The 14,856-nt window shown below is 35.4% G+C and overlaps 1 protein-coding gene across 1 annotated transcript in view; it reads right to left on the reverse strand.

Moving 5' to 3' along the window:
- Positions 1 to 222: 222 nt before the first annotated feature.
- LOC106139761 (neuroglobin) overlaps positions 223 to 14,856 on the reverse strand; it is a 62,548-nt gene continuing 47,914 nt past the window's right edge. Inside the window, exons 3-4 of the mRNA XM_013341260.2 lie at positions 6,745 to 6,976; positions 223 to 2,815 (exon numbers count right to left, since the gene is read on the reverse strand). Coding sequence (XP_013196714.1) covers positions 2,669 to 2,815; positions 6,745 to 6,976 — 379 coding nt within the window. The 3' untranslated portion in view covers positions 223 to 2,668. The remainder of the gene's footprint in view (positions 2,816 to 6,744; positions 6,977 to 14,856) is intronic.

Below are 14,856 nucleotides of genomic sequence, written 5' to 3' on the forward strand. Positions count from 1 at the left end.
CTGAAATTTCGCATACTAACTAACTTACTTAAACTTCATCTCTATACATAATTTGTGTTGAAAATATGCGTTAGAAAAGAGAATACGTTTCAAATTAAAAAACTCATGACCAAACATTATTCTACATGTAGAAATAGCCTTTATAAATTTGGACCTTTGAAATCAACAGCAGAAAAAGTTTTTGTTAATACGCTTGGATGAGGACGAAGTATAAAAACAGTGTTCACTTTTAAATAATTTTTATTTAAAACCAAATTAACACTTCATTACACAGATCTTAAACGACGATTTGTTACAACACATTCATCTCTTAAATAAATTATTAATTACATTAATATAAACTCCCGCCCAACACGGCCGTTTCAAAATTGTGACACTCTCGCTTTTGTGGCGATAGATGGCGTTAATATCGAATTGTATCACACAATCATTATTACAATCATCTTAATTACAATTTTAAATACAATCATACATACATTATTACATTTAAGTTAAAAGAGTAGTCCATCATTTGATTTTTAAATAACAATACTGGCTGGATTTACAATTTTCTACTGACACATACCAGTTGAGAAATGTAGAACGTAACACATTTTCTATAGACAAAATGTATTGAAATTTATACTGTCTGTACATTTAAGTATTACTCGCCAGACACGTTTATATCCCTTGCGGAGTGGACAGAACTAACAGTTTTAAAAAGTCTAAAAGACCACGTTCTGTATTAAGTAATACAATAAAAATTATTCGAAAAAAAAATTGCAATACGATGAAAAAAATAGAAGATAATAACATCATTAGTGCCTACCTGAAAAATAAAATAGAAAGAACAACAGTAGACTTAATAGGATCTTGATTGATTGAAAATGATTTTAATTTGATCAATCCCGTTGTGAAAATTCTATAGTAGAAAGATTTCCTTAAGGTGAAGTAGGAATAGCTATTACTACATTAACGGCCTTTCATTTACAATCAATCAAAATTTCAGTAAAGCAATAAGGGTTTAATTTTATAAAAAAATTTCATCTATCAACATTTTTCTAAGTTGTTCAAACTATTTTCTCCATGTCAAACAACTATCAAACTGTCATTTTTATCGACGTTGGAATATGCTAGAGAATCGTTTATAACTTGCAAGTTACAAAGTTCGAGTTCCGATCGATCGAGAACAGCGGGCAGGTTAGATTCGTACGAGTATTCCGAAGGCCACACAAAAGAATAATAATGTAAAGGCTCTTTTTCTTGTAACTGAAATATTCATAGTACTAAGCGCAACAGACCTTAACAACGATGTACAACTATTACTCAATAAAATACGAGTATTAACAAACTCGTTTGATTGTGTAATTTTACAACTAAAGTTTTGTTGACGAAATTGAATTTAACTTGATGATATTTTGATAATTTGCTGCCAAACTGTACACATTTTACAATTCAATATCATGTTTCTGATATAAATTTTAAGCGCTTAATACTACATCGGATTGAAATACATTTCGATATACAAAATAACTATTGGTTTGTTATTGTAAAGTTGTAATAAAAATCTGTTTTGTAAAGTGCTATCAACGAGTTGAGATTCAAGTCTAAAAAATATTTGCGTGTACATTTTTCTTCACAATTGCTTAAGGTATATTATATTAAATCGTATTTCAAAAATAGTATTTAGGTTGTGCTACGTTTGCGCTTCTGATAAGACCCTTGGTCCGAAATTACAATGACTCTTACATCTGAACCAAAGAAAAAAAGAAAATACGAGTAGAAAAGATATTAATAAAACACACAGGAAGACGCAATTTATATTCTAAAAATCGAATAAGAAAAGAATATTAATTCCTAAAATATTGGACCAGCCATATAAGTGCATTAAATAACAACAAATAATACAATTATAACTTTAACAAGCGTTTGTTACATCAAAATAAATGTTTATTTATATTAATAATACACGCACATTTATACCTATTATAAACTACATATTATTTCTTTACTTTATTGAAATTATATTCTATTAATAAGCGTTCTATAAATGATAGTTTAAAACAACTTCAACATTTCATACTCCAATTAAACATAAGGCCTAAATGCTATAAATTATTATGATTTGTCTAACAATTGCAACGAAAACATATTCCTATACATAATGTTTATATTACTCACTTTATACACATTTATGTAGTCCATTATTTTATAACAGTTCTTGACAAATTGACGTTTTTAATTCCACATTGCGTTGACGACTAGAATTATACTGTTCTTACTTTTTGCGCCATATCTAAATATCCCCAGAAAATTTGATTATTATTATTTTTATCAGACACCTAAACAACAATGACAGTTATAACCTCATATAATCAAAATATCTTTTTGCCATTTCAACGTTACAATCTTGGCACGTAAAATTTGAATATTTTCAAAGAGGTTTCGGAACGGTTCTTTGTTTATTCCATTAATATGCAAGGTTTGTTAAGGATTAAATTTGGTAAGCGAGTCTTTACTTAATCAAAATTATTCAGTCAAACCATTTCAGTTGACTTCTTTTTTTTTGACATTCGTCTCATTGTACCAACTTTATCAACAATTATCGATGTTTGATACAATAAATCAATATTTTTCTCAGCGAATAAGTTATAACATGGTTTAAAATCATTAGGGCTTATATCTTTGCTCACGAGCTTTTGCCAGCCTTCTCAAAACCTTCGACGAGGGTTTCTAATATAAATTTAATTGTTATTTTGTAAATGTTCTCTACGTTTGGCGTGTACCGGTCTCCTAACGTAGACTCGACGGCAGCCAGGAACGGTGCTTCGATTTTCTGAAAATAAAACAAATTCATTTTATTCTCCTGGCTTCAACTGTTTTGGGATATTTTTTCTTCTTCACACATAGTTCCGAATTTATAACACTCTCTAATTAAATTGCCTTAGGTTATTATTTACATAAAATTACAAAGTCTACTCTCTACTTCTTAACCGCGGTAAAGGCTGAATTAGATTGATTGAATGCTAAGTAGTTTACAAGTACAGATATAATTTGGGGATCTCATGTAAGAGATACAAATAAGATTGATTTTGGACCTTTTGGCTTATAAAGAAGCCTTAATTATATTATTATTTTTGAGCAAATTTATTTCTTTCTTTGATCACTCCTTTCCTTGTAGTATTACCCCTTTTCCTTACATCAGAGAGAGGGGAAGCCAGCCAGTAAGGGTAGGTAAGTCAGTCTTATTAGTGTAACTCATAAGGTTGAAATCAAGTACACACTGAGATGATGATGACCAGATCAAAGTTGATGTAATGACAATAAAAAAAAACTACACAAGTATAATGACGCAGATAACTGGAGTGTAATGAAACAATTTGCCAGATGTATGATCCAGGTCAGTGGATTGACATAAAATCGATATGAATGCACTTAATACCACCAACTATGGCTACGTGGCCAGTTTGAATAAGTTTGACCTATTTTTCGTTCCGTTTGTTGTATGTTGAATGACATATGGTAAAAACTTTCAATTTACATTAGACGAGTATGTAGATGACCTTTATGTAGATGACATGGTGTTTTGAAGATTCGTCACACCCGCTCTTATGCCTGTTAAACACAAGAGTGAATCAAACGGCAAAATTTACATCATTCTTCTTCCTCCTGGCTTTAGTCCCGGTTGCATCCTCACCTCTCTGAAAAGGAGCCCGGGGTATGCCATTGACCATGGATCCTAGAGATCGTGCAAAAACTTAACTCACCCAGTTAAGTTTTTACACGAAGCGACTATATGACCACCGCAACAGGTAAACACAATCCGTATTATATCCATGGTTACACATCCTGGATGTGCATGTTTCCTTACGACGTTTTCCCTCGCCGTAAGAGCATGGGTTAGTATTCAAACTAATATACATATCTTTGAATTAGTCATTGGTACATGGCCAAGGTGGAATTTGAACCTGTGCCTTTCTGCGCATCACGCATTTTAACCGAGCACCTTACCGATTCGACCGTCTACGCTCGTTTTACAAAAAATTTACATCATTCTGATTTAGGAAAATGTGAAACATTAATTATGACTATTTTATTCTTGTGTCTTCGGTGTACTTGAACCAAATCTTGAATAAAATATTTCCTTAAATATATAAAAGAGAAATACGACAGAACTCTATAGAACTGCAGATAACTCATGAAAACGGGTCACGTCTCATTTCCTTGTATCAAACGGCCCTCGACCTTCGAGCCGCACAAATCAGAATAATAAAATATATTTTGTAGAATATTTCTTCTGTACGCCATTCTTGATTTAGAATCTTGGGTTCATGTTTTGAGTAAACATTTCAGTAGTCACTTCATTGTTACACAACTCCGAGTTTGTAAAAACAAGATCATTTTCATATCGATATTACTCAAGTTCTAATCGACAATCCATCGAGTTCTCAGAAAGGCAGTTTTGTGTGTCATTATGGATTTAACACGAGGATATGAAATGTTTCGAAAAGTGCCGTGTGGTTCCCGGCATCAATGGAAAAAAGAATAGGGCCACTTCTTTTCCCCATGGATTTCGTAAGAGGTGACTAAGGGATAGGCTTATGTACTTGGGATTCCTCGTTTAGGCGATGGGCTAGCAACCTGTCGCAATTTGAATCTCAATTCTATCGTTAAGCATAATAGCTGAACGTGGCCTTTTAGTCGTTTGATGACTGTTGGCTCTGTCTTCGTGAGTATAGACATGATTATATGTTATGTTATGAAATGTTAATAGGTTTCCCATGCTATCCCTTTTCTTCTGCATAATATGACAACTCGAATGTTTCTTGTACACATACATTTCCGTGTCATCTAATTACTGATACAAAACTAAGTCAGTGGAGTCATTACGTTTATAAAATAGATCAAAAATTTGCCAGCTGAGTAAAATGACACATTATAATGATCAAGTTTGGAATCGACGTGGTTCAAAGGATATTGCACCTGCTATAAATCATCAACTTTTATTTTTAATGGTACTATTTTTGAAGCAACGCGTATTATTGGAATTCAGCAGTTCCATCGCAAAGTTTCAGCGTTTGCTGAGAATGATATTTTTGAAACGTTATTATTTTTTGCATTAGTTTTAGTTTGTACCTACTAACTTTTTAATGCGATAACTTTATGAATGGTTGGTTTTGTTCGATTTGTTTTAGTTATATTATTATCGCGCGTTTTTGCGACTGCGACTATAAGATCTATTATAATTTTATTATATGTTGGTTTGATTAAAAGTTTAAAGGAATTTTACTAACATCGCTCCCGGAAGAATATCCAAAAATAAGCAGATTTCTACTTCACGTTATTATTAGCTTTGTAAATAAAAAAGCTGCAAGTTCTCTATTTTGAGACATTAAAACATACACATAATCATGTCTATATTCCTTGCGTGGTAGACAGAGGCAACAGTCTTAATAAGTCTGATTGGCCACGTTCAGCTGTTTGGCTTAATGATAAAATTGAGATTCATATAGTAACAGGTTGCTAGCCCGTCGCCTAGAAGAAGAATCACCAGTATAAAAACCTATATCCTATCGTCTTGTTATTTTTCTATTGGTGCCGGGAACCACACGGCACAAATTCAATCAATGTACAAAAATATCTTAACAACTCGTAGTAAGCACAAACAAGGTCACTATTTTATGATGGCAGTATGGAAGTTATATTAATTTCACGAAAACTACTCTGTCGCAACAAATAAATATCGATTATTGTAATGCCTGTTTTTATTACTGCCATAACATTTATTGGGAGTTCAATATATCTGGCAAGGATCTCGAAAGTATTATTATATTTATAACAGTTATTGAGAATATGTTAGTAGGATATAGACGTAATTATTATGTATATATGTTGACTGAATAACTTTTTAATGGGGATTAGATTAATTGATACTTTGCAACCAGATATAAGAGATTCTTTTTAAACTATCACGTCTTAGAACATAATAATTCTATAATCGGAAGAATGCCTTTCATTAGACGACTATATCTCATGTTGATGATGTCTTAAAAGTCTAAAATACAGCCGATACATGAGAACCGAACTTACACGAGACTTGGTATCAAGCCTACTTGACAAAATCTTAGTCTTAAAAGGATTTTTTCCTCCTGGCTTTTATCCCGGTTGCATCCTCTGGAGAGGAGCCCGGGGTATGCCTTTGACCATTGTTTCCTGGAGTCGGGTTTTTACACGAAACGTCTCCCGTCTGACCTCCGCAATCTGCAGGGGAACCTAACCCGTATTAGATCGATCATGGTTACACATTCAGTTGCCTGAATGTGCAGGTTTCCACACGATGTTTTCCCTCACCGTAAGAGCATCGGTTGGTTTCAAACTAATGTACATAACTTGGAAAATTATCATTGGTACATAGTAGGAGTGGGATTCGAAACTGTGCCTTTTTGCGACACACGCGTTTTAACCAGGAACCTTTCCGATTCAACCACCGACGTTCTTTAGTCTTAAAAGGACCTCAAGCATTTCTCGAAAAATTCTCATTAACTCGAAAATCATTCAGCATAATGGATGGATGGGAAAAGTTAGGTTTATACATACATACATAAAATCACGCCTCTTTCCCGGAGGGGTAGGCAGAGACTACCTCTTTCCACTTTCCACGATCTCTGCATACTTCCTTCGGTTCATCCACAGTCATAACTCTCTAGGTTAGGTTAGTTTAGGTTTATAAAATTGAAGAATGGAATAAATTTTACAGGATCTTACCCAAAAATACTCGACTTTGAATCCCGGTATCTTCCGATGGCTGGCGCCGACTTGGTGTATATACTCGAAAAAGTTGTCCAAATCATCCAGCCCCTTGATGCCTTCGTCCAAAGTGTTCATAACGTTGTTGGCATGTTCCGCTAACTCCATTGAATTGATTTGTTCCTCTTTGGTCTTGCACTGACGAAATTTCTCGAACATGTTTAGCAGGTCTTGGTTCTCTTCAAATAATCTGCGAAAGAATAGCTTACATTAGTTTTGTTACATTATCACCATCATTAATTAATCTGGCCTTTCAGACTTTTGGCAAGACTGCTGGCTATCAATGGGATATAGACGTGACTATATGTATGTTTTTATAAATCTGTCACTAAGTATGCTGACATATTTACATTCGCAATAGTTTCAATTTAATTTTATACAAACATACATACATATAATAACGTCTAGTCAGGTAGACAGAGCCAACAGTCTTAAAAAATCTGATAGACCACGTTCAACTGTTTGGCTTAATGATAGAATTGAAATTTTGAAAAAGTATAGTGCCGAGTGGTTCCCGGCACCATTAGAAAAAGAATAGGACCACTCCATCTCTTTCCCATGAATGTCGTAAAAGGCGACTAAGGGTTAGGCTTATAAAATTGGGATTCTTCTTTTAGGCGACAGGCTAGCAACCTGCCACTATTTGAATCTCAATTCTATCATTAAGCCAAACAGCTGAACGTGCCCTATCAGTCTTTTTAAGACATGTTAGCTCGACGTGATTATATGTATGTATGTATAGTTCACTCCATCTCTTGCCCATGGATGTCATAAAAAAACTAAAGTAACTATAACTAAGGGATAGTCTTATAAAATAAGGTTTCTTCTTTTAAGCGATGGGTTAGCAACCTGTCACTATTAGAATTTCAATTCTATCATTTAACAGCGAAACGTGGCCAATCAGTCTTTTCGAGACTGTTGACTCTGCTTTCCCCACAAAGGATATAGACGTGCTTATATGTATGTATACCACAACAGATGAGCTGAGCTCGACACCATTCTTGGGGAAATAAGATTATAATCAATTAATGTTACGTTTAACTTATCTCTTCTCCGTGTCAACAATGATAAGAGTTCATAGTGGCTACTCACATCAATTAATTTACAAATTCCTAACAGGAACCCAAATCGTTTAAAATTTATCAGCTTCTCTATCCCAGTCCGCACCAAACACGGTTATCTATAATAGCGAGCAGTCGATTTCATACGTGTCAAATCAAATTGGTTTTGTAAACATTTTGCCTTTAGGTAGGTATTTTGCCTGAGGTAAATACCTTTCCAACACATGAATATTTCATGGCCTACATTGATTATTTGAAAAGGGAATTTAGTTTAATGGATTTGCACATATAATGGGTGCTATTAGGAAAGGAAAGGGTGTTTAATTATGTTGGCTCTTGCTACTGTTATTCTGGGAGTGAAAATCTTTCAAACTTACGAATGAATATGTATGAATAAGTTATGTTATAAATGAATGAATTAATTAAATAATTTTAATTGGCAGTAACATATTTTGCAGAAATGAGATTATACATGCATACATTTATTTATTTTACATTTTTGGGGAGCTTACAGTTCAAAACATTAGTAGCCTAACGACATAAAGAATATAAGGCCTATTACAAGTTTCATGTTGAGAGAAAGGATAAGGACAGACTAACGAATGGAATTTATAAGGCAGAGCTAACCGTAAAAGTGGAACAGGGCCGGCCTCGTCGAACTTTCAAGGACCCAATTTCGAATGTCTTGAAAAAGGGAGATGTTAGGAGTGCCCGTGATCGTCGAATATGCATGAAAAGAGTAATGAGTGTGGAGGAAGCGGGAGAGGTCTGCAAGGATCGTAGCAAGTGGAATTCCATAGTCTCTGCCTGCCTTAATGGGAAATAGGCGTGATGGTATGTATGTATGTACAAGTTTCAAACGATAAAAATTTTTATATCAGAAAAGAACGTCGGAAAGTCAATTATCATATTACGTTAGAATCTTGCAAATACTCAAAGGACACGTTCAGTTGTATAGCCTTATAATGAAAATGAGATTCAGATAGTGACAGAGGTTGCTACTACGTAGCCCAAAAGAAAAATCCCAAGTTTGGACGCCTATCCTTTGATTGACTTTTACAATCTGCGTAGAGAGCAAAGAAACATCTGGCACGCTTTAAATATAGGAGTAATGTTACTTTATTTCATTTTATGGAGTATCAGTTATAGATTGATACAACAATCTTCAAATCAACATAAACTCCCGTGGGTTTGACGGACAAATAACTCTATTCTACGACAGGGAGTTATAAATAACCTCAAGTAGAAAATCTGAACAAATAATAGGTAACACTGACTGACATTATCTATAAACATAGGCGAAAATAAACAATGGTTATGTTACGTAAATTGTCGCAGACACAATGTGGGCGTTTCATTATAACAGGTTTACCCTCGGCCACCCAGCCACGAGGTAATGGGGTTATGTCCAGCAAAGCGGCAGAACTAAACTATTTATAGAATTCCTAGATTGGCATCTGTTAGTTAAAAGAAAATATATATCAATACATACTTACAAATAAAAAATCTAAGTATATCCCTTGCGGGTAGACAGAGCCAACAGTCTTCAAATACTAAAAGGCCTCGTTCAGCTGTTTGGCTTAATAATAGAATTGAGATTCATATAAAGTGACAGGTTGCTAGTCCGTCGCCTAAAAAAAGAATCCCAAATTGATAAGCCTTAAGTCGCCTTTTACGACATCCATGGGAAAGAGATGGAGTGGTCCTATTCTTTTTTCTATTGGTGCCGGGAACCACACGGCACTTTATCAATACAAAAAAAATTAATAAAAGCGCGATAAAATATGTATATGGATAAGCGATATAAGAGTATCTTTCGCTTGCCACGATCCCAGCATTTCTTCAAGCAAGCATCTGGGGGCACGGCAGTGCCCCGCCAAGTCGAGCAGAAAAAAGCGGCACGGCCGTACCATCCTTTTCTCGAAGAAATTCAGGCTATTTTCGATTCGGTTTACGTACTACCCTTGACCTCACCTATCGCCAGGACGTCCCCAAATTGATAAAGGTACGTTCATTTGTTATTTATTCATTCAAAAATATCTTTTAAATACAGAAAAAAAAACTCCCAAACTTATCCCAACGTTTTTAAATTGAATTGATGGGAGGGTTGCGTGTTATATGCAATTTGTAGGTGTTACAGTGTGGGCTGTGAGACCATAGTCATTAATCACATTTTTAAATTGATACCGTGTACCGTGACTTGCAATTTGCTTGGTTATGCCGAAACCAATTACTCCGACCGACCTTGCAATAGTTGAATGTTTTCAGAACTTTTCAATTTACTACATGAAAATTTTCACATAATGTGAATACTTCCACTTTGACGGCCTCTGTGGCGCAGCACAGTCAGTCACATCTATATACCTTGTGGGGTAGACAGGGCCAACAGTCCTGAAGAGACTGGCAGGCCACGTTCAACTGTTTGGCTGTATGATAGAATTGAGATTCAAATAGAGACAGGTTGCTAGCCCGTCGCCTAAAAGAATTCATACATACATATGATTACGTCTTTATCCCTTACGGGGTAGACAGAGCCAACAGTCTAGAAAAGACTGATAGGCCACGTTCAACTGTATGATAGAATTGAGATTATAATAGTAACAGGTAGCTAGCCCATCGCCTAAAATAAGAATCTTAAGTTTAAAAGCCTATCCCTTAGTCGCCTCTTATGACATCCACGAGAAATGAGATGGAGTGGTCCTATACTTTTATATATTGGTGCCGGGAACCACTCTATGTTCTTTATAAATATAAATAAAGTATTCAGGATTTTCGTAATCTCAGCCCCGATAAATTCTTTTAGTTTCAGTTTCTTTGTTCAAACAAAGAAAAAAAAGGAAAGGTCGGAGTGGGAATGCCTAGACGAACGTATCTCGATCAAATTAAGGACGTCCTGGCAAAGGGTCAGGTCAAGAGTACCCGAAACTTGCAAACTTGCATGAAGAGAGTTATGAATGTGTATGAAGCGAAGGAAATGTGCAGAGATCGTGGCGAGTGAAATTGTCTCTACCTACCCGTCAGGAAAAAAAGGGGTGCTTTTATGTATGTATGTGTCTTAGAAAAAAGAATAGGACCACTCCATCTCTTTCTCATGGATGTCGTAAAAGGCGACTAAGGGATAGGCTTATAAACTTTGGATTCTTCTTTTAGGCGACAGGCTAGCAACTTGTCACTATTTGAATCTCATTTCTATCATTAAGCCAAACAGCTGAACGTGGTCTATCAGTATTTTTAAGAGTGTTGGCTCTGTCTACCCTGCGAGGGATATAGGCGTGATTATATGTATGTATGTATGTGTGTATTCTTTGTTCAACCTAACAAAATGAGGTCAGCGGTAATCGGAAGTGATTTCTTAACGGATTTTCTCAATGATCCTTCCTATAGTGTGGTATTTTTACCATAGTATTTTATTCTTAAGCTTCTAAGGCTTTCTAGAGGCACGTAAAGTGTTAACGATATAGTTAACGGATGTCAGTGGAGGTAAATTGTTTGCTAGCCTTAGCTTATTCTATGGAAGGGTAATTAAAAAAAAATGTTTGCCTTGTGTTATCCCAAGCTATCCCTTAATCGCCTTTTACGACATCCATGAGAAAGTGATGGAGTGGTCCTATTTATTTTTTTTCATTGGTGCCGGGAACCACACGGCACGGCTGATATCCTAGTCAGTAAAATACTGAAATGAAAAAGACCATATTCATACTATCATATAATATTATAAATGCAAAAGTAAGTTTATTTGTTTGTTATCTTTTCACGCGTTATCTACTAAACTAATCTTCATGAAATTTTGCGTATATATAATAACAAGTCTGCAGAAGGACATAGGATACTTTTATCCCAGTGAAAATTATATAATTTTGGAGATTTTATTTTATAATTCGCTTCTATTTCCATCCCAAGATAGCTTTGTTTTATTAAAAAGACGCATAAAAGACAAGAAATTGACATAAAATATAGAAAGGAAAATCTTAAACTAAATCGCTGAATACTGCGACCCGTAAACAATTCCCTTTGAGACAAAGGGACACCCTTGTCAATTCCTAACAACATTAACAAACCGGGAACAATAACAGAATACAAACAGAAATAGATACTTACAGGAAACATATTAAAAATATTTCCTTGTAATGGAAAATTGGTTGAGAGTGGTGCTGTTAGATTGTAATATGTACCTGGGTGACCGAGCGGTGCTCAGTGGACGTAATAAGAACCATGTAAAGAGATCCACCCATTAATTCTGGGTCGGTAAATTTCTAAAACTCGTTCTTAAGTGTAACAAACACTTTACTGAAAACTGCATCAAAATCGGTTCAGCGAAACGCGAGATAATCGCGTACTTGTATCGCGTGTTTGTACGTAATATTTTATGTCTAGAAACATAATATAATGTATATGTAATAAAGATTTAAAATATTATTATTATATTTATTGCTAATAACAGCGACTTGCCGCTTTTTTACCTTAACTTGTTGACTGGAAGAGATCCCTTCATTGTATAAGTCCGACATTGCAAGTTATTATTTTTTTATAATAACATACATACATACATATAGTCACGTCTATATCCCTTACGGGGTAGACAGAGCCTAAAGTCCTTTCAATTTCTTGTAACTGCATAAATTTCTGTGCAATAAAGATATAACAAACAAACATACAAAACAAATAACACGTTGTTCTCTTTTCGAACCCTGGGCCCGTTAAATACCGTCAGAAGGATATAATAACAAAGGTCCCTTTATAATAGCCCCTAAAGGGAAATGGAAAAAATAATGAATGTCAAAATGTGAACCGCATCAAAATGGAAACCCCGAGACTCGAGAGCTTTCATCGCGTTTTTTATTTCAAAAGAGGGGGGGGGGGGGGGGGTGATTGTTATTTTTTATAAACTTATAACCTTTCAAACGTGTTGTGGTGATAAAAAGGTATTGGTATGTTTTGTCACGAGATTTTAAGAATAGAATGGATAATATCAAAATTGGATACAAGGTACCACTTATTGACATATCACATCACTTAAATCTAACTATAACTACTACCGCTTCCAAAGCGCACGTGTAGAAGAAGCGACGGAACAAACTACACTGCAGCATTTTCACCGGACGTCATATTAGAAATTTAGATCTTTTAAATCTAAATAGTGGACGAATGCACATTATTTGCCGGGAACAACACGGCACCAATAGAAAAAATAATAGGACCACTCCATCTCTTTCCCATGGACGTCGTAAAAGGCGGCTAAGGGATAGGATAGGATAGGATAAACTTGGGATTATTCTTATAGACAACGGGCTAGCAACCTGTCGCTATATGAATATCAATTCTATCAGTAAGCCAAACAGCTGAACGTGGCCTATCAGTAGCATAGATAATCAGTAGTATCAAGATTAGCTCTGTCTACCCCGCATGGGATTATATGTATGTTTGCATTATTATAGATAACATGAAGTCCTTTAAAATCTGGTTTGTGAGGTATTAAGTTGCATTCAATTTGCAGGCATTTCATATTTAGTAAAAAAAATTGTAACGAAGGGTGAACTACCCCTTAGGGAGCGGGGGAGTCTAACTCAGCATGTCATCGTGGAGGCAGACATTTTGTGAGCTCGGGGGATGAGCAATTTGCCAAATTGGCTGTTTATACAAACATGGGCTGCGTAAACGGTGTTAAGGGACAAGGATTTACTTTTAACATACATACATATAGTCACGTCTATATCCCTTGCGGGGTAGACAGAGCCAGCAGTCTTGAAAAGACTGAATGGCCACGTTCGGCTATTTGGCTTAATGTTAGAATTGTGATTCAAATAGTGACAGGTTGCTAGTCGATCGCCTAAAAAAGAATCCCAACTTTCTAAGCCTATCCCTTAGTCGCCATTTACGACATCCATGGGAAATAGATGGACTGGTCCTATTCTTTTTTGTATTGGTGCCGGGAACCACACGGCACACTCTTTAAACATAATCCAAGTACTTTGCGTAACGATACATATGGGTCCAAGTGAATTTAAGTATCTATACCTACATCGTAAAATATCCCCAAGTCGGTCCGTTCCAAGTAACACGAACTCTCTCTCCATGTCATAAATTGTTTTATGGCGTACCTTAAAACCGTATCGTTTTCCCATAAAACAGGAAACTTAACCCATATCCATAACATTTTGACATACTCGTATGTAATTATGTTAAATTTACATTTATTTTTAGGCAAGAAAAGGTAAAGTAAAATTATGTATGTTTAAAGAGACGTTATGTTAACAGATTGTGAAGTAATATCGCATCCGAATGAGTTTATTTTTTAAGCGGAGTTGATTTTTAAACCACAAACCCAAAGAAGTTAGGCATAACTGATTTTAAACGTTCTCGTTGCATTTTATACTATTTTAAAATATTACATACATACATTATAATCACGGCTTTAACCTTTGCGGGGAAGACAGAGCCAACAGTCTTGAAAAGACTGATGGGCCACGTTTGGCTGTTCGGCTTAACGATAGAATTGAGATTCAAATATTGACCGGTTGCTAGCCCATCGCCTTAAAGAAGAATCCCAAGTTTATAACCCTATCCCTTAGTCGCATATTACGACATCCATGGGAACGAGATGGAATGGTCCTATCCTTTTTTTATTGGTGCCGGGAACCACACGGCGTATTTATAAATAATACAGGTATTAAACGCGCATGTGTCAAGAATAGAATAATAATATAGGTATAATGTCGAAACAGAAAATCTTGCATGCAGAGAGTTACAAAATGTAAATGAAGAAGTATGCAGGGATACGCTCCCAGGTCGAACGATGAAGTATCTGCCTATCCCTCCGGGAAAGAGGCGTGATTTTATGTATGTATGAAACACACATCCTTCATCAAAAGTACTTGAAACCATAAAGGCATATACCTATGTGTGTCAACCACGATAAAGCCCTATTATAACAAAGAAGAGGGTGAGCTTTTAAAAGGTTTTATGACGCATTTATTGAAGCCTTCCCAGCTTTTAAGGGCGACCTGCAAAG

This window comes from Amyelois transitella, chromosome 15 (assembly GCF_032362555.1).
Source record: "Amyelois transitella isolate CPQ chromosome 15, ilAmyTran1.1, whole genome shotgun sequence".
NCBI classification, from domain to species: domain Eukaryota; kingdom Metazoa; phylum Arthropoda; class Insecta; order Lepidoptera; family Pyralidae; genus Amyelois; species Amyelois transitella.